Genomic DNA, 22,226 nt, shown 5'->3' with positions numbered 1-22,226 from the left:
TAATAGCACAAATCGAAACACGTCATAACGTTATCGTATATCGTGCCACATGTGATAAAAACGCCGACACCAGTTCGGCAATTGGTCGTGTGTCGTACCATAGGTACTCAATTGCGTTTTCAGACGTTAACTGCCTTTTCACCTTGAAATACAAGGAAACAAGCACCAAGAAATGGTTTTAAACTTGTTTATGTTTTCTTTATTACCGGTATAGGTTATTGGTCTAGAAGAGAACGTAAATAGTCTCAGACGGTGTAGAGAGGTTAAGTATTCAAGGGATTGTACAAAACACACAATATATTAGAACGGTTTAGTATTCAAGGGGATTGTACAAAACACGCAATATATTAGAACGGTTTAGTATTCAAGGGATTGTACAAAACACACAATATATTAGAACGGTTTAGTATTCAGGGGATTGTACAAAACAAACAATATATTAGAACGGTTTAGTATTCAAGGGATTGTACAAAACAAACAATATATTAGAACGGTTTAGTATTCAAGGGATTGTACAAAACACACAATATATTAGAACGGTTTAGTATTCAAGGGATTGTACAAAACAAACAATATATCAGAACGGTTTAGTATTCAAGGGATTGTACAAAACAAACAATATATTAGAACGGTTTAGTATTCAAGGGATTGTACAAAACAAACAATATATTAGAACGGTTTAGTATTCAAGGGATTGTACAAACACACAATATATTAGAACGGTTTAGTATTCAAGGGATTGTACAAAACACACAATATATTAGAACGGTTTAGTATTCAAGGGATTGTACAAAACACACAATATATTAGAACGGTTTAGTATTCAAGGGATTGTACAAAACAAACAATATACTAGAACGGTTTAGTATTCAAGGGATTGTACAAAACAAACAATATATCAGAACGGTTTAGTATTCAAGGGATTGTACAAAACAAACAATATATCAGAACGGTTTAGTATTCAAGGGATTGTACAAAACAAACAATATATCAGAACGGTTTAGTATTCAAGGGATTGTACAAAACACCGGTTTAGTATTCAAGGGATTGGTACAAACAATATACTAGAACGGTTTAGTATTCAAGGGATTGTACAAAACAAACAATATACTAGAACGGTTTAGTATTCAAGGGATTGTACAAAACAAACAATATATCAGAACGGTTTAGTATTCAAGGGATTGTACAAAACACACAATATATTAGAACGGTTTAGTATTCAAGGGATTGTACAAAACACACCATATATTAGAACGGTTTAGTATTCAAGGGATTGTACAAAACAAACAATATATTAGAACGGTTTAGTATTCAAGGGATTGTACAAAACACACAATATATTAGAACGGTTTAGTATTCAAGGGATTGTACAAAACACACAATATATTAGAACGGTTTAGTATTCAAGGGATTGTACAAAACACACAATATATTAGAACGGTTTAGTATTCAAGGGATTGTACAAAACACACAATATATCAGAACGGTTTAGTATTCAAGGGATTGTACAAAACACACAATATATTAGAACGGTTTAGTATTCAAGGGATTGTACAAAACAAACAATATATTAGAACGGTTTAGTATTCAAGGGATTGTACAAAACACCATATATAGAACGGTTTAGTATTCAAGGGATTGTACAAAACAAACAATATATTAGAACGGTTTAGTATTCAAGGGATTGTACAAAACAAACAATATATCAGAACGGTTTAGTATTCAAGGGATTGTACAAAACAAACAATATACTAGAACGGTTTAGTATTCAAGGGATTGTACAAAACAAACAATATATCAGAACGGTTTAGTATTCAAGGGATTGTACAAAACAAACAATATACTAGAACGGTTTAGTATTCAAGGGATTGTACAAAACAAACAATATACTAGAACGGTTTAGTATTCAAGGGATTGTACAAAACAAACAATATATCAGAACGGTTTAGTATTCAAGGGATTGTACAAAACACACAATATATTAGAACGGTTTAGTATTCAAGGGATTGTACAAAACACACCATATATTAGAACGGTTTAGTATTCAAGGGATTGTACAAAACAAACAATATATCAGAACGGTTTAGTATTCAAGGGATTGTACAAAACACACAATATATTAGAACGGTTTAGTTTTCAAGGGATGGTACACACAATATACTTAATATATTCATCACAAATTGAGTGTTCGTTATAATAGAGCCGAAATGAATTAAATTGTACCATGTAACTGTTTTCTAATTAAAGGACTGGTCAGCGATACTACACGAGGCGACCAAATTCGTTAATTAGGCCAAAAGAAATGTTAAAACCTGGATGGTGAGATGTAGAAAAACAGTAATTGAATCATAAATTACTTTATCGGATTTGGGTAATTCAAAAAGTTCAGCATGTACTTTTGTAAATTGAGATTTGTGTATGTTCAGGATTTAGAATTGAATTGTGCAGGGTCCTACATTATGAAGAATCGATGTGGAAAGGGAGGCATGTATTCCGTCTGTAAAAATTCCTAACCTGACTTGTGTTTAAAAAAAACTTCTGAAGAGCATGCGAAACGCTAACATACATCATTGTACAGAAACATATGACCTGACAGACAAAAGTGACATTCAACACTAAATGTACACGTGCTTATTTGAAATTTAAACATTACAACATGTGGTCGTAAAAACTCCGCCGTCTGCAAGATTGAAACAAACTATTCTTACGTCAAATATCTTAGTCATTGCAGTAACAGTTTGTCCGTGTGATGTTTTCACCCAGACTTACAAACTAAAGAGCTTTTGTTCTAATTTGAATTTTTTTTAATCGTAACTGTGGCTTAAGGACCTTCCCCTCTAAGACGCGCACGGAGAACGGCACGTACCGCGTGCAAAACAAACATTCTGGCTACCGTGATTATTTCCACTGTCGTCTGCTTGTTTGTTGAAGTGTGTATTCTCCGGTGGCCTCTTCATGACGTCATCAGAGAGTCGATGATAGCTGTTGAAGTGAATTAGAATGACGGGTGAAAACTGTGAGATTTCCACGGTACGATCAGATCTAGGAGACCCACAGATCTTGTTAGAAAGAGTAAAATACACTTGAGGATGTTGGTGATTTGTACGAAACTGTACTTATATCAGATGGTTTTGCCAGCTCCTTCCACATGGAATGGCTGATTGAATTAAGCTTACATGGTAGCATTAAAATAGGGTTAGTTCCAAGCATTATCACGACCTTGCTTATATCTCTTCTAATCATGGAAACAAAAGCGTTTCGTTTTCCCTCGAATTTTCCGTTAATAATGAAATGATATTAGATTTGAATTTAAGACCGCGTGTTGAACAGTATAAACCTTGTTTTGCTATAAAGCAGCACATTAATTTGAGAACAAATATCAATCAATTCGTTGTGAAGGGAAAAGACGTAATTCTCGCATCTGTTTTTGTTCATTGATTCGTATCGCCTTTCTCACGGCACCAAATGATTTTGGTAGTAAAATCATATTGGTCGATTGTCTCTTAGGACCCTTGTGCCACGAAGGAAACGTTTTCAGGGAGAATACATTATTTCATTTGAGTGGTTAACTTTCCACTTCACTATTAGTAGCAATTTACCGCAAAACGTGGGTAATCTCATTAGGTTTTTTTGATGACTTGTAGACTCAAGACTCAGTGCCCTTACTCTCGGCTTCAAGATATACGGTCATGATATTTTTTGGAAGTTATGGATATGAATGTACACGGTTTAAAGACCATGCGTTCAAGAAGGTTTAGCGTCTTTTTTTACTTCATCGACGACATCCGCCATGTTATGTCACGCTGTCAAAATTAGAGGCAAGGTGGTGACAAGAAATCATTAGTCACGCCGATTTACACATTCTTCAGCGGAAACAAATATTAATATCAGGGAAAGGATTGACTGGAAAACTGCCAGTGTTCGTCAACTCGTAGCTCTCGAAACCCGGTGTCTATCAACATTCAAATTTTAAAATCGGTACATCAACGAATACCAAACTTCGGCGATGAATAAGTGCATCGATAGCTGACAGTGGTTTTGGTGGCATTTCCCCCCGACCCTGTAACAAAATGTACGCGGAATCTGCCACGTTTCCCTGTGTCTACCGGCGTGGGAACGTCACTGCTTACATTGAAACTATATATAAAGGTCGGACTGTTAATATATGGCGCACGTTGAACACTGTCGATGATTTTCGCTTTGATTGTCTGTCTGTTATCGGGAAATCTGTATATCAAAATTTCACACAATTACGTAATCTATTGGCGTATATGTGCAGATATATTTCAGAGGTTCGAAAGGGGGTATCGCATCATTATTATTAATTCACAAGTTTGTTAATTGAATTTGTAATTATATTAAGATATGAGAATTAAACAAGGTCATACACCTTTAGGTTTTGATTCTATGTATTGGCGTACGATTCAGCAATCTTTTTTTCTGTTCTCTGTTTTTGTTGGCCGAGATCGTAAATTGTCTGAAGGATTGAATACGATATTACACCAATTCATTGCTGTAATAAGTTTTGTATTATATCCATTGAATTGTGACTGTTATATCGGTGGTTTAGAAAAAACCCCGTCGTGGGCCCCTTGATGTGCGTGTCGGAGCGGAACTCGTATTGGTATGATGCGGCATGTGCGAGAGCGTGGAACAAGGAGAATTAAGTAATTGCATTGATTACTCAATACATAATGAAATGAAAGATAAATGAAACTCATGCTAAATTGGCATAGTAATACATACATACACATTTATAGATATTTGTATATATATTTATTTCTGTCGACAGACGAAGTAACACGCACATCGCTATTGATATATGTATATTACTTACTGCCTATGTGCACTAGCGGTATGTGGGAAATGTCACATCATGCAGAGGCACACCGAACGCTTAATTGCAATATGAATTTATATAGATAATAAGTCTGTGTCGTTGGGACGTTTGTACAGTTGGCTATATAGGATTTGTCACAGTGCCCGTTCTGACGGGACCACACTGCACATCAGCGTTGTCTCTCGATACGCTTGTAACGTATGTGTCTTCAGGAGGGCCAAAATATCCTGGTGATCGTTAATCCTGATGTTTATTTACAGTATGGATTTAAAGAAATTAGTGCATGTCTTCAAACTGTAGTAATCTATTATGTATGTTGTTTTTCATTGTGCCGTTTTTACAGTGTATGTAAACAACTTAATTTTTATTTTCATTATCATTTTTCTCTTTTTTTTTCAGACGATGATATAATTGAAGAGGGCATATGGAGCTACAAAACCAAAATGGGAAAGCGAAAGAAAGCAGAATCATGTATTCCATGACCAATCCTTTACTAACACTCAACACGCGTTCATCTCTGTGATTAACATACGACTGTGTCACTATGATATTACGGCTTCCACAGTGCGAACATCACTTCCGGTTTCCAAACACTTAAACGCTTGGACGTTCCAGTTTCGTGCATTACGCTGTGATATGAATATGATTTAAACGCAATTGTAAACCTGATTGTTCCTTTCATTGATACAAAAGGATAAGTGCTGTATATAGTGAGTTCCGTGTTAAGAGGTTGAGGAAAATCTATCGGGAGGGTTGACATATAAAACACACAAATGACGATGAACACCCTTGATGCCGATAACCGTGTCATTCTCAATGTCGGCGGTATACGGCACGAGACTTACAAAGCCACACTTAAGAAAATTCCGGCCACTCGTTTGTCCAGGCTGACCGAAGCATTGGCTAATTACGACCCTGTGTTGAACGAGTACTTCTTTGATAGACACCCGGGAGTATTTGCTCAGATTCTGAACTATTATCGTTCTGGGAAGCTTCACTACCCCACGGACGTGTGTGGTCCTTTATTCGAGGAGGAGTTGGAGTTTTGGGGGCTTGATTCGAACCAGGTCGAGCCCTGTTGCTGGATGACGTATACGTCACATAGAGACACACAGGATGTGTTAGGGATCTTGGACAGACTGGATCTCGATACAGATAAGCCTACAGAGGAAGACATTATGAAGAAATTCGGTTGGGAAGAGGAATACCGAGCAGGAGAACTGAACTGTTGGCAACGGATCCAGCCGAAAATTTGGGCACTCTTCGACGAACCTTACTCTTCATCTTCAGCAAAGGTACTACCATTTTACCAATTTACTTTCAAGTTAATTTAAGCTTCAATATTTAGTTAAATATGTGTTTATCCCAATACAAGTTAGCTTTCCCTGGGCTTCTAATGTCTGCCGACGCCACTCATTGCCCAACACGTAAAAGCACAGTACTGCTATTAAGACTACTCCAGCCTTTGTGATTGCAATTTCTTTTAAAAATGATTCAATAAAGTAGCAAATCTATAGGTTTTCCCCAAAGATTACGTTTAAAATGTGTTCCTCAATACTACGTAGATATTTGAAGGCACTTATTTATATGCTAAGAGTTACCATTTAACGTTCAAACTAATTGACCGAATACAGGTGATAACGGTTACCGTATTTGTTTTGATTTCTGGTAGGTATAGAGATAATATTACTTTTACGTTTTAGACATTAAAAGTTTGAGAAATGTTTCCCTAACGACCTGTAATTCTCGTGGATATCACGAGACTTGTCTGTCACAATAGGATTTTTGGGCTTGTTTTGATGCCCATAATATGTAGATGGATCAAACTTCGGTGTTCTCAAATTTATTAAAGCCTTCTTCGGCATATTATGATTATTTCTGACAATCTGTGAATCGAGATTTTCTTGCTATGGTTCTGACATTATTCGTTAGTAAAATCCAGGGTCTTCTAATTAATTCGTTCATTCTGGTAATTCAAACTCTATGCGTTGTCTTGGCGAAGTTGATTCTGACAATCTTTGTGGACTGAAACTAAGACCCCCTCCTCATGTTAAATATGACGATGTCGTATGTGGATTATTCTTCTTGAAAAGGACTGATTTCTTTCTTACTAAGCAATGGTAACACATCCTTACTAAAGTCTTTGCAAAAAAATATTCATTTTGTAAACTTCCTCATACATATTTATTTCTTACCCAGAGTATATCCAACAAAACGTTAAATGTTCCTTTCAATAATATTCACGAGGCAGAGCTAAGACTCATTGTTTTTGCCCCGACAATCTAGGAAGTGGGATACTGCGTTTCGTTATTTTATAGATCTTTATGAAGCTAAGATTTACTTCTAACAATCTGAAATAAAAACGAAAAATCCTATCGAAATAGGAAAGTTTTGGCGATCTGTGAAATAAAGTCGACTCTTTTATAAGCTTGATGTTGACAATCTTATCAAGCTCGTATTCCCTGGCTAGTAAGAATATTTCATTCGCGGCTAAGATAAGACAAGTTTGTCTTCAATATTAATGCCTTCTTTGCCAGAGTCAAGTTTGTCTTTCCCTTCTTTGTCAGAGTCAAGTTTGTCTTTCCCTTCTTTGTCAGAGTCAAGTTTGTCTTCAATATAAATGTCTTCCTTGCCAGGGACAAGTTTGTTTTCAGTTTAAATTCATTCTTTGTCAGAAACAAATTTGTTTTCAATATAAATCCCTTTTTTGTCAGAGACAATTTTGCCTTCTTTGTTAAAATTCTTCGGCATATCTTAGTGGCAATTTTGAATTATCAATGGGTATACAATTTGTAAATTTACTTCCACCAAAGAATATGCTTATAATGTATATATGGTGATTAGGTATGCATTGCGTATTTGTATACTGATATGTAATATATATAGTTATTATTAACATATATCGCGATATCTCTATTCCAACCGACATTTTTAAACATATTTTGGCGCTTTAGATTCCATTCATAAAGCACATTATAAATGATTGAAGCATGCTTTATTTATACTTAAGGGATATATATTGTTATCGCATTGGATTGTTTGAAGTTTTTAATCATGGCATAAAGTATTCAGAAGGTCTGTTTAATGTTACCTAGAATCGGTGTGGCAGACTTTCTACACAGACATGATTTCATATGTTTCGTTATCAGTGAAAATTTTGATTTATATGTGTTACGTCTAGGTTTGTACGGTCAGGATTGATAAAATGTATTAAATAAGTGTTTAAATAATGTTTACTGAATTTCATTATGATTACATAACTTGATGTGCTTGGGTCTTCTCATAAAATGTGCTAAAATTATAAATATAAATTGAACTAACCAAATCTTAATAAGTTTAAGTTTGTCCTCGGATGTATGTTTAATGAAGAAAGATAAAACAATTTTGCTTTAAAACTTATATAATTTATAATAAATTTTATATAATTGTCTTATTATAATCTTCTTATAAAGTTCATTAAAATAGTCTATTATACAGTATACTAAAATTATCTTGTAAGAAATTATATTAAAATAATCTGATAGGAAAATTTACGAAAATAATAAGAAATTTACAAAATAGTTTTGTAATGAAATGCACTTGTTGTAAGAGGTATTTTGGTTAAAAGGTACTAGAAACAACTTTTAATAGTCAAAATTCACCTTAGTATGTGACACTGTAATGACACGATATCATGGTACTGAACGGTACTGTTTCAGTCATGTAATAACTCATGTTTAAATCTTATAAACTATTATTAAGATTTAAGGTTAAGATTTTTTTTGTATAAAAATACAACACATAATAATAATAACATTTAACAATCTGTGATTGTTTTTTTTAAATTATTTTTTGTTTGTTTGTTTTTGTTTGTTTGTTTGTTTGTTTTTTTTTAAATTATTATTTCTTCATTTTCCCCCTTTTTCATTTATTTTTAAGGAACGTATTGATGGTTAAGTAATTGATGCTATCCCATGATACCTGCATAATTAGAAGAAGTGAATGAAGAACACAATATAGGACAAGCATTTGTTTATAGATCGGGCCGAGACAGGTCTAACACAGCACATTCGGTGATAAAATCCGTCACACAGAAAGACCCCCCCCCCCCCCCCCCCCCCCACCACCACCACCACCACAAAAAAAAAAAAAAAAAAACATAACACAAAATCAGAAAATAATGTGTATACATTGTAGGCAAATTCGCCGTTTTTGTATCCAACATTCAAACACAACGTACTGAGAGTTTTGAAAACTTCAAACTGCGACTAGTGTTGAGAACATTTCCTCTACGGTTCCGCCATATTTGCCCGCTAGTCTAATTCCCGACACAAAAACGGTATCAAACACGTAGAGGATGTTCCGAGTGTCCAAGGGGACCGACTGCCTTGTGGGTAATTTGATTTGAACACGACCTGACTTACAGATTCGTGACAACAGCCACCACTAGGGAATAACAATGCCTATTGTCCTCGTATCTTAATATCCCGATAGTCACTCTCGTTAGTTCAATGTCAAGGTCGGTTCACTATTGATATTGAGATTATTTTTGAAAACAGTCTTGTGTAAATAGCGCATTAATGATTGGCAGCGATGGAGGTGGATCAATGCAAATATATATGTAGGCTTGTTTTTCGTTTCGTTTCTTTCCGTTTTAACGGTTAGGCACAGTAATTGCCACGGAATGATGCATCTATCGGGAAACATGACTAACCTTTGATTAGTTACTGACGTCATCAATTTGTGTTGACTAGTTTCGATGATGTAAACACTTCTGTGTTGACGAGACTGTCTTGGTTGCATGTTCTACCATCAGTTTTCCATTCTCATTTTATATGCAGCTGTCGTTTTCTTTGTGAGTAGAATAAACCCTACTGTCATTGGTCATCATCCCCACCTAACCGTTCGTTGCACCTCATGCCGTTCGGGTACTGCCTGTGTTTGTCGCTTTCCACTGTTCGTTATTCGGATACACATCCCTGAGTTTTCATAGGCATTTCTGCATCCCTGCAGTGACGTCATGTTTACAGAATTAAATTAGAGTGATCTCTGCGATGATTTCATTCGTCCAGGATTGACTCGGTAATCTCTAATGACGTCACTTAATCCATGCGATGACGTCATTTTTCAATCATTAACCCAAAGTGATCTTTTCGTTGGCCCAGTGATGGTTTAAATATTACATAACAGGACTAAATTAGTGTCTTAAATTAAGTGTCTTGTGAACAGCATCTGAATGAGTGTTTTATATATGTATGAACATTGCCTGAATGAATGTATCATATTATGTATTGTCTGGATGAGTATCTCATATAGTGTCTGAATGAGTGTGTCATATTATAAAGTGTCTGAATGAGTGTGTCATATTATATAGTGTCTGAATGAGTGTGTCATATTATATAGTGTCTGAATGAGTGTGTCATATTATATAGTGTCTGAATGAGTGTCATATTATATAGTGTCTGAATGAGTGTGTCATATTATATAGTGTCTGAATGAGTGTGTCATATTATAGAGTGTCGGAATGAATGTGTCATATTATATAGTGTCTGAATGAATGTGTCATATTATATAGTGTCGGAATGAGTGTGTCATATTATATAGTGTCTGAATGAGTGTGTCATTATATAGTGTCTGAATGAGTGTCATATTATATAGTGTCTGAATGAGTGTGTCATTATATAGTGTCTGAATGAGTGTCATATTATATAGTGTCTGAATGAGTTTGTCATATTATATAGTGTCTGAATGAATGTGTCATATTATATAGTGTCTGAATGAGTGTGTCATTATATAGTGTCTGAATGAGTGTCATATTATATAGTGTCTGAATGAGTGTGTCATATTATAGAGTGTCGGAATGAATGTGTCATATTATATAATGTCTGAATGAGTGTCATATTATAAAGTGTCTGAATGAGTGTGTCATTATATAGTGTCTGAATGAGTGTGTCATATTATATAGTGTCTGAATGAGTGTGTCATATTATATAGTGTCTAAATGAGTGTCATATTATATAGTATCTGAATGAGTGTGTCATATTATATAGTGTCTGAATGAGTGTGTCATATTATAAAGTGTCTGAATGAGTTTGTGATATCATATAGTGTCTGAATGAGTGTCAAATTATATAATGTCTGAATGAGTGTCATATTATATAGTGTCTGAATGAGTGTCATATTATATAGTGTCTGAATGAGTGTGTCATATTATATAGTGTCTGAATGAGTGTGTCATATTATAGAGTGTCGGAATGAATGTGTCATATTATATAATGTCTGAATGAGTGTCATATTATAAAGTGTCTGAATGAGTGTGTCATTATATAGTGTCTGAATGAGTGTGTCATATTATATAGTGTCTGAATGAATGTGTCATATTATATAGTGTCTGAATGAGTGTGGCATATTATATAGTGTCTGAATGAGTGTGTCATATTATATAGTGTCTGAATGAGTGTGTCATATTATATAGTGTCTAAATGAGTGTCATATTATATAGTGTCTGAATGAGTGTGTCATATTATATAGTGTCTGAATGAGTGTGTCATATTATAAAGTGTCTGAATGAGTTTGTGATATCATATAGTGTCTGAATGAGTGTCATATTATATAATGTCTGAATGAGTGTCATATTATATAGTGTCTGAATGAGTGTCATATTATATAGTGTCTGAATGAGTGTGTCATATTATATAGTGTCTGAATGAGTGTCATATTATATAGTGTCGGAATGAATGTGTCATATTATATAGTGTCTGAATCAGTGTGTCATATTATATAGTGTCTGAATGAGTGTGTCATATTATATAATGTCTGAATGAGTGTCATATTATATAGTGTCTGAATGAGTGTCATATTATATAGTGTCTGAATGAGTGTCATATTATATAGTGTCTGAATGAGTGTGTCATATTATATAGTGTCTGAATGAGTGTCATATTATATAGTGTCTGAATGAGTGTCATATTATATAGTGTCTGAATGAGTGTCATATTATATAGTGTCTGAATGAGTGTGTCATATTATATAGTGTCTGAATGAGTGTCATATTATATAGTGTCGGAATGAATGTGTCATATTATATAGTGTCTGAATCAGTGTGTCATATTATATAGTGTCTGAATGAGTGTGTCATATTATATAATGTCTGAATGAGTGTCATATTATATAGTGTCTGAATGAGTGTCATATTATATAATGTCTGAATGAGTGTCATATTATATAGTGTCTGAATGAGTGTCATATTATAGAGTGTCGGAATGAGTGTGTCATTATATAGTGTCTGAATGAGTGTGTCATATTATATAGTGTCTGAATGAGTGTCATATTATATAGTGTCGGAATGAATGTGTCATATTATATAGTGTCTGAATCAGTGTGTCATATTATATAGTGTCTGAATGAGTGTGTCATATTATATAATGTCTGAATGAGTGTCATATTATATAGTGTCGGAATGAATGTGTCATATTATATAGTGTCGGAATGAGTGTCATATTATATATAGTATCTGAATGAGTGTGTCATATTATATAGTGTCTGAATGAGTGTCATATTATATAGTGTCTGAATGAGTGTGTCATATTATATAGTGTCTGAATGAGTGTGTCATATTATATAGTGTCGGAATGAGTGTCATATTATATAGTGTCTAAATGAGTGTGTCATATCATATAGTGTCGGAATGAGTGTCATATTATATAGTATCTGAATGAGTGTGTCATATTATATAGTGTCTGAATGAGTGTCATATTATATAGTGTCTAAATGAGTGTGTCATATCATATAGTGTCGGAATGAGTGTCATATTATATAGTATCTGAATGAGTGTGTCATATTATATAGTGTCTGAATGAGTGTCATATTATATAGTGTCTGAATGAGTGTGTCATATTATATAGTGTCTGAATGAGTGTGTCATATTATATAGTGTCTGAATGAGTGTGTCATAATATATATCTTCTTACTCCTTTTCCCTATTAGTCCCTGCTTAAGTTTTGTTTTCATTTTTATTGATCTATTTGTTGATTTATTTGTGTTTATCTCGTTAATTTCAAAGGAATATACAACAATGTTAATGTTTTAATTAGTATTCTATGACGTCATGGTATGTGTTGTCCTGTCCAATATAATTAAACAGTTTTTGGCTGTTGTTACATACGTGCAGGAAACCGTGCAAAGCACGTGCAGAACTGTATAAAAATCGTAACGCTATGCCGCTGTTATCCTTGCATTGTTTAACTCGCTGTACCCTGCCGCCTGTTATCCTGCCAGTGGTGGTTGTTTGTGGTTGCACACACATGTAAACCCGCCATCCATCCAACAAACTTAAAACCAGTCACACACCACTAACCTGTTTACATTTAAAGAGCAATATTGCTCGTGCATGACCATTTTGGACAACAAACGCATACAGCGTGTGTTTGTCTATGATAATTGCCATAACATCGCTCACACGATGAAACAAAATTATTTACTCCATTTCCTATCCTTAAACTCAGTTGCCCTCCTAATATTCATTTCAAAACAGTTCTCTGTTTCTATATTTGATAGAAATCTTAACATATAGAAGAGAAAAAAACCCACTGTGATCATGCATGCACACACACATACAGCACGTGCTTTTTCAAATATATTTTCGAATATCAAACCGTTGTAGAATAATAAAATAGTTTAAACAATTCCAACAAAATCTTTCTTCAAACCGTAATGTTAAATACAATTGTAACTAGTCTCCCTTCAAATTGTTTCATCTTTTTTGTTTTTATACACGTAAATACATAATGATTTCAAGTAAAAGTAGTTTAAACTTAGACGATCATGCATTTTCAAATATATTTATTGTAAAACAATGATATCATAAAATACCGTACAGTTACGAAATAATCGTACATGTAAGATATGTTTATTTTATAAAGAGTTTATGTTGCCGTTGGTTTTATTTAAACATTGATCGTCCGGATAAGTAACACTGTATGGGTTATATTTTGTATTGTGTCATTTATCATATCGATGATAACAGAAAGGAGAATAAATATATTTATTACATTTTTACCAGTGAAATATCAAAAATTATTCATTTTATAAAAGTGATATTTTTCACTAGTGAAAAATATCACTTTTGCTGATTTGACCAATCAAATTAATGATTAGAAAATACCAAAATAATTGACCAATCAGAAAGCCCGACATATATGTCAGCAACTGGACAGGGGGAACTACTTTTTTTGTTTACAAATTATCGCTGTAGGCCTAGTTAGCATACGGGGTAGGTTTTTCGTTGATAAAAAATGTAATAAACAGAATATCTAACAGTGTCTTCAGTAATACCAAATATATTTCACTCGTGAGGCTAATATTTTGATATTTTTCACTCGTGCTGCGCACTCGTGAAAAATATCAAAATATTAGCCCCACTCGTGAAATATATTTGGTATTACTGAAGACACTGTTAGATATCCTCTATATATGCTTTTGTTAATATAATAAATCGTTAGTTTGTCTTAGAATTCTTTCTCTTAGGTTGCATTACAAAAGCTAAACTTATTTAAAGCTAAGATCAGAGCGATTTTTATTGTGTCTTTATTCTGGGTTAAATCTTTCACTGTCCTCAAATCGCCTTAGTAACACTAGCCAATACATCAGTTTTAGCTACACGTGAGTTACAGCCGCCATTTTAATAGCCCGTATGTTAAGTATGATGTCAGAGAGATACATGTGCTTTACACGTGCTTTAGATATGACTGTGGTCCCTGGTTTTGTTGCTTACTGGTAAACTGTGTTAACCACCCACTCATACTCGCGATAGAATAATTGGGTTAAGAATGGTTTATGGTAGTTTAAAATTAGTGAAGGCGGAGTTTAGGATAAGAAGAGGGGTTGTGGGGGGCCATATGACACTCACTTAGCAGAAAAAGTATACCTCGTACCCAAATCATTGTTATGGTTAAATATTATATTACGGGTTTTATCGACCGTGAGCGATGGGCCGAGATTAAAAAGTCTTACAGGAATGGATTTTTGGTACTATGATGCTTACTACAGAGGATGAAAGTAGGGATGAGGTTATTGGTACTGGGGTGTTTATTACAAAAGTACTTATTGGAACTAGGGTGTTTATTGCAAAAGTACTTATTGGAACTGGGGTGTTTATTACAAAGTGAGGAAGGGAAGGAATGGACTTATTGGAACTAGGGTGTTTATTACAAAGGAAAAAATGGTGGGAATGGACTTATTGGAACTAGGGTGTTTATTACAAAGGAATAAATGGTTAGAATAGAGGTATTGGAACTGGGGTGTTTATTACAAAGGAATAAATGGTTAGAATAGAGGTATTGGAACTGGGATGTTTATTACAGTGGACAGGACATAAAACCGTTCAAAGTGTTAACGGATGAGTTACATCTAATTAGGATTATCGTAATTACGGTTGTGCTTGATTGGTTTGTTTCATTATTTAGCATACATCCTTGTCAATGATTGTCCTAGTACGTTGTTCGATATTTAATTACATTTACAGGTTAATACACACAGTACTAGTAAAATCTATCATGAATTTCGGTAAAAATATAAATATTGAACGTGACAGATCGTCAATCAAAGAGAAGCAACGGCACCCTTGTCTCGCGTGCATCGATCACGTGACATTGTTACGTATGTTGTGGCTAGTGTAAAGCTTATAACGTAGCCTAATATATATATACGTGTATTTCAGAGCTTTTAGGGATGATGCTTAAATATGCGCATAAAATACTCACGTTTTTTTTTCTTTATAACTGCATTTTTGAAAATTGTGTTTGCTTATTTTTGTGACTCCAAAAATAATCCATGGGACATTTGTTTGTCTGGCTTTTTTAATTTTCCATTTTGCTAATCATTAATTGTATACATTGGTACAGAGAATACATACTACAATAATATAAGAGTTTTAATTTAGAGTCAGATGACCGTTAAGGCCCCTGGGCCTCTTGTTTAATTTTCCATTTTGCTAATCATTAATTGTATACATTAAACATTTTCACTAAAAATATATTTCTTCCTTAAAATGATAGACTAACGTAATGTATAACCCCGAAACACATCCATGAAGCTGTATATCTTTATATGTTTTCAATCAGTTTGTTTAATTCTTTTTATATCATTTGATTTGTTTCAAGTCGATTTTATTTGGCCATTACACAACCTTACGGTACTTACCAATGCTTAAACACTCTTCATTACTTCATTCCTTAATTACGTTTTAAAATATTAAGTTTACATAATTACGATAAGATATCAAATGATTTTTTCTTAAAAGGTATGCTCAAAATATCTTTATTTAAATTTCGGCATTGTTTTATTTATTTATGTTCAGCGTTCATATATATGTATTGTGGGTGTGATGATTGACGTAATGATATTGCTGTGGGCGTGGCCATTGACATGGTCACGTGATGTAGGCGTGCTTATGGACGTGGTTTAGAGATGTTGACGTGGTTTATAATTAGCGGCCATGTAGATAATGTTCGCTGTCTATCTTGCTCTTACATTCACACCAATAGAAGGTAAGTTAACATTCCTCTTAAATTCAGCGTGTCTCGTCTGTAGTTTTTCGATATTTTTCTCCACAAATGATCATAACTTTTATATATATATATTTAAACCACATCTACAATGTCCAGTGTATATATGTATACTACTCGCAGCCTCACGAACTTGAACAATGGATCTAGTATTTAAGTCTTGTTTATGGCCCATATCAAATACATGTTGACTGCTAGTTGTCTTTGTACTTGCAGCAGCCAATACGTATATGGACACCCGGTGGCATCTTGTCCACAACATCGAGAAAATATGACGACATTGCTTCACTTAGGTACCGCTCTAAGATATATATAGGGCTTAATGTAAGTTGAATAACTTGTGCGCAATTCCATTGTATAAAAAAGATACAAATGCAATATGTTTAAGCCAGAATATCTTATATACATCGGATGCAGACATTACTATCAAGAAAGCAATTTTACATAAAAGATGTGTATAGAGATGTTTGAGTAGCCCAAGAACCTCACTTTCTGACGTCCAACAAAGGTGTACTTATTGATATGGTTTAAAAGGGTATAACAAAAACAACCATGATGCATCGTCAAGCAAAAATTTTTTTTTTTAATGACATATGCGACCTTGTACTTCGAACTGTTTAGCTCATCTCGCTCGAAGGACAGATGTGCGTATGCCATGACGTACCGTCCGTGGTCCGTCCGTCAACTTTTCCTAAATTCGCTACTTATCTGGATAAACATTTTGGCCGTATTAGGTCTGAAGCATATTGGGAAGGGGAAATCAGTTCTGTATAAATGCTGAGTCTGGGCACTAGGGGCCTGTTGGACGGGGCCGATTGCGGAAATATAACAAATTCTTTAATGTCCATATTCTACTGAAGGAATGACAGGATTTGGTGCAATTATTGTTTTAAGCATCCTTGGGGGAAAGGAAGCACACTTTGTAGAACTTTTGAGTCTGGGTCTTCCTTTGCCTGTGTTACGAGGGTAATCATATAGCAAATACTGTAGAATTGAAAGGATTTGGTCCATATGCGATCTGAAGCATTCGTCCGTAAAGAGAGAGGTATTTATATTATAACTTAAATACAAAGAGTGTTTTGCCACAGCACTATTTTTTTTTCAAGTGAGCGATACAGGCCCTCTCGGCCTCTTGTTATCTAGGGTAGAGCATAGATATATATTGAAAAGAATTCTTTTGAAATAGAAAGTAAAGTACCAGTTAAGTATTTTGAAGTAGGGCTGTATACTTTAACAGTCATTTGCACTGAAATAGTCCTAACGCATTGTCGTACAAACGAAGCGGATTTTATTTTTCAGAAGTAGATTAACCTTGTAGATTCATTGAATCTGGGTCTTCAAACAAATATGACGTAATTACGCCACGTTATTCCTACACCGTCGTCCAGAAAGTGAGGCACTTGGTCTTTGATCGCATTTTATACAGTCCAACATCTTAAAATATTAAAATTAGCCGAAACCGGATGTGACGTACAAGTTCGTGAGGATGCGCGCTGTACGCGTATGATACGGATATAGATTGGTAAACACCCTTAGCGCCTGATTAGGATAGGTAGTGTGTTGTTTACATGTTTCCTCCTTTTTGTTTGTGTTTTGTTTGTTTTTGTTAACCGCTTACCCGCGCCTTTAGTTAGAACCCCAAATCACCCTTCATAGTTATTACGCCATTGTTGTCGTAAACTAATTAAAATAATAATGCATATCTACAATTAAATTCCCAAACAAGTAGATTAGTACTGTTAATCAATAGACTAAAATACAATTATATATATGTGTGTGTTTTGATATATTCACGATTCCTTGTAAGTATTGTAGTCTAGATTTCATGTTGTAAAAATACATCTAGTTGATAAGTATGATGCATACAACCGTGAGAAATCGAACCGTAAACTAAACATGACAACATGTTAAGGTGTTAATTTGGGATTTTAACCTGAATTTGTAATGTTGTAATGCTTTCTAATCTGTATGTAGTTTGACATTCTGTACATCTTAACACATAGCAGTTGGCTTTAATCTTGTAAACTACTGAATATTTGTTAGCATTAATACTTATAATGTAATTTCTGAACCTACCAATTGACAAATATCATGCACCATCGTCAAATATTGCATGCACTTTAACCGCTAAACGTACTCACAAACATCTTGGAATCTGAACCCGTTGTCAGGTAAACATTTGACAGCCGCAGACATTGGTATTACACAAATATGGGTTTATTCGGCACATTTGCACAACATATTGTTTCACAAACAGCTGCTGCAGGGTACTTCCGGGTCTACCTGGTATAACGAGAGTTATTACATTCGATGGTAAGTGTTTTTGAACTTTGCATTGAATCAATATCAAAAATGTCAATTGTCAAAGAAAATGAAAATACTTAATAATTCAGCTTGAAATTTAAACCACATTTTGGACAGCTACTTTCTCCTTAAAGTTTCATTTCCGGTAATGAAAAACAATGCTGATACACGTTATCTGTATGGAAGTAGGAGATAACAGGATTTTAGTCTGTGAACATATCGCTTGAGCCCATGTAAAAGCAATTTTATAACGAGAAGCGTTCTCATGTACTGTTGTGTATTATTTTGAGTCACACAGGGTATACTGGTACTCCTTGTTGAAAGTCGCATTGGGCTTGCTTGCTCAAGTGCATAAAGCCTGAGAATTATAAATTAAATAAAAAAAGATACTTACAAAACATGAATCTCCTTTCAAATTTCAACTGTGGATGAAAGACAAGTGTCATAGAAGCGTACCCTATCAGTAGGAAGTGATTTTCGTTACTTCACCGCCTCTTTTATTCAAGTTCCCGCGCCAACTCCGTTTGCATGTAAACATTTGTGGCGTATGAATATCACTGGCGGAGGTAATCCACATCACGCCTAAAATGGTATAACAATATCATTACGCAAGGCAATTTAGATCTAGAATAATTACATTTCTTAGGATCGATAATCTCAGTTCCAGTTAATATCATCTAGATAATGCATTGTAGGTACATGGGTAGTACCAGAATACTGTTTAACCAATAGTCATGAACGTCTTGTTCACCGTAGCAAAGCAGAAAGACTTCAATAGCGAGGACATCGGTAATTTTATCAAAGAAAGGTGTGTTTGATACTCACAACAACTTGGACTTACCTAGACTGCCTTATGCGTTTCTACAACTGTGATCCGTAGTGTCAGTTTATGCTAACGTGTTTGCCATTTACCGTAAATATTGTTATCAATAAAAAACAATAATATATGCATAATCTTATTATTGTCAAGTGGATTCGGCAGAAAAACAAGTACTGATCAATGAATCGAGACGGGATACCAGATATTCAGGCGGGATACCAGGTCACTGTATAATAGTATTCCGTCTGGAGTACCATATACTTTCGCTTAATTTCTACCCCTGATTTCTAAATCCAGTTTTAGAATTGGCATTGACCTATTTCTCCATTGCATAACCTCTGAGGCTACACTGTGATTGGATGACATGATATGCTAGTGGACTGTAAGACATTTGATTTTTTACCTGTTTTAAATTATTACGGACAATGGGATCTGATCGGAATATACCTGTAAGCTGTTTCAAGTTATTCAATCTTCAAATTCAACCAAATTAACCATGTTTGAATGCCCTCTCCGGTATTGGGGTAAGTGCTCCCTACTGTATCTTAATACTTACTGTGGACATTTTATATCTCCCCTCTTTGTCCGTAGCGTCACTGTCGAGTCCTAGAAACTTGAAACAGATTATGATGTTTTGTTTTTAAACACAGACTGTATTTTACCAAATCCTATTGAAATGGTTCACAGTTGGGTCGTTTGTAAATTCATAATTGCTACTGTGGAACATTGGTAGTGGAAATTCTAAAATAGTTCAGGTTGGGACATTTTGCCTGGATGCTTGAGGTTGTGCTCGCAATTTAGGGGGAGGGGGTCGCAAGGGTGGTTAAACTTTGACCACAAGTTTTGCCAAATTTGGTTAAAGTTGATGAAAAATTTTGCCAAGGATTTGGTTTGGTTAGATTTGTTGAACGTCCTATCAACAGCTGAGGTCATTTAATGACGGCCTCCCGTGCGTGCGACATGCATGCGTGTGGTGGTTGCGTATTCGTGTTTTGGGAGGATGCGGTATGTTTGTTTGAAGTCTCCTTGTGATAGGCCGGAAATTTTGCCGATTTATAGTGCTACCTCAATGAAGCATATTGCCGAAGACACCCAGCAGGACACCCAACCCGGTCACATTACACTGACAACGGGCGGACCAGTCGACCCACTCCTAATATGCTGAGCGCTAAGCAGGAGTAGAAACTACCATGTTTAAAGACTGGTATGTCTAGGCAAGGGGGCAGAACCTGGTATGTCTAGGCAAGGGGACAGAACCCAAATCCTTCCTCACAGTGGCGAACGCTCAACTCAAGGCCAAAACTGAGGCATTGTCAAGGTAGACATTAAGAAGAAGAAAATTGTTCAAAAAGAAGAGAACAGAAAAGATCCCAAATTTAGTCGCCTCTTACGATCAAGCAATGGGGGCAGCTGGTACAATTATGGCGGCCTACCTGCAGGGCAACTGCTAAGGAGGTTCAACTTTGACCAAAACATTTTGCTAAGTGGGCTGACCTTTGAGCCATTTATTCTTACTTAAAATACAGGAACGTATATATCAGTATCATTTACTGAACCCATGGCGCAATACAGAAATGACAGTTTGATAGCGCCTTGACCCAATAGACGGAATTGAAGGTTGTTTAGGTTAGTGATTGTTAGATTTTATTTAAGTGCGCGTCAGACATCCTGTATATAATGTATTCTGTATACGTGACTATTAATGTACAATTGTCCGTGTCCCTTTAATTACATATATACATTATTTAGCGTGTCAACATAACGAACAACAAGGTTATTGTTAAAGGCTAGGCCTAACGATCTGGATCGTGTCCCACCTGTGATATTCTGGGTTTTAACAAGTGAATTCATTACTGATTTGTTTGGTATAAACCATATAAAGTTGTAAATGAAAGATACGATCTATATTACACAAATATATAGGCCGTGTGCAGTAGACAATCGGTCGATTACCAGTACCTTGTGTCAAATATTCTGGATCAAAGCACAGACACCCATGATATAACTGTTTTATTAAATAATAACTAAAACATACCTTGAATCACTGAAATCTCGACTATCATGTAGGCCTATAAGTCGGCAAGACTGTCGTCTGGCAGTGATGACATCTGAGTGACTTAGGCGCTTGAAAGGGCAGGACTAAATTCCGAAACGTCACGCGTTGTTCAATAGGTCGCAAGTGGCCGCGCAATATTCATTTTAGCCGTGCAATAGTTCAAAATATAGCTTATGCGTATAGTTAAGGAAAACCAAACACATTATATAATAATTTTATTTAGTTAATAAACTGCCATTGCATACCTGTACCTTTAGAGTAAGATGACAAATATCAGTTCTAGTCCTGCTTTATTCAATATTCCTGAACTCTGATTTTTTCTCATCGAAAAGCATTGCAGAATTAAAGGAACGTTTCCCGTTATTAATTCGAATATGCTTACCTATAGAATTTTTTTTTTTTTACAAAACACACGTAAATGGAATTTGAATAAAACGATAGGAAAATCTGACATAAAATTGTAAATGTGAGTCATAGGCAATAGTTCAGTTATTTCCTTTTCAAATCGAAGTTTTTGAATTACTTGGAAAATGCAAAGTTCAAGAGTACTTACTGTGTCGGACAGTGCCTTTTCTCTCAACTGTGTAGAACAGGAAGATCCTGCGTTATCTATCAAACAAAGGGAGACAATTTACACACCAGTACTGTAATCTATCAAACAAA

The 22,226-nt window shown here is 34.9% G+C and overlaps 1 protein-coding gene across 4 annotated transcripts in view; it reads left to right on the top strand.

The window, feature by feature from the left end:
• The window catches only part of LOC117316117 (potassium voltage-gated channel protein Shaw-like), a 160,890-nt gene that overhangs the window by 82,576 nt on the left and 56,088 nt on the right, over positions 1-22,226 (top strand). For 2 of the 4 annotated variants that reach the window (XM_033870615.1, XM_033870613.1), the window contains exons 3-4: positions 5,240-6,135; positions 7,913-7,915. In XM_033870615.1, the coding sequence (XP_033726506.1) occupies positions 5,614-6,135; positions 7,913-7,915 (525 nt within the window). In that variant the 5' untranslated portion in view covers positions 5,240-5,613. The remainder of the gene's footprint in view (positions 1-5,239; positions 6,136-7,912; positions 7,916-22,226) is intronic. The other 2 variants (XM_033870614.1, XM_033870616.1) reach the window with 1 other exon arrangement.

The sequence above is a fragment of the Pecten maximus genome, chromosome 18 (genome assembly GCF_902652985.1).
Source record: "Pecten maximus chromosome 18, xPecMax1.1, whole genome shotgun sequence".
Classification (NCBI taxonomy): domain Eukaryota; kingdom Metazoa; phylum Mollusca; class Bivalvia; order Pectinida; family Pectinidae; genus Pecten; species Pecten maximus.
The sequence above is the reverse complement of the archived record's forward strand: the minus strand, read 5'-3'. Positions and strand labels throughout refer to the sequence as shown.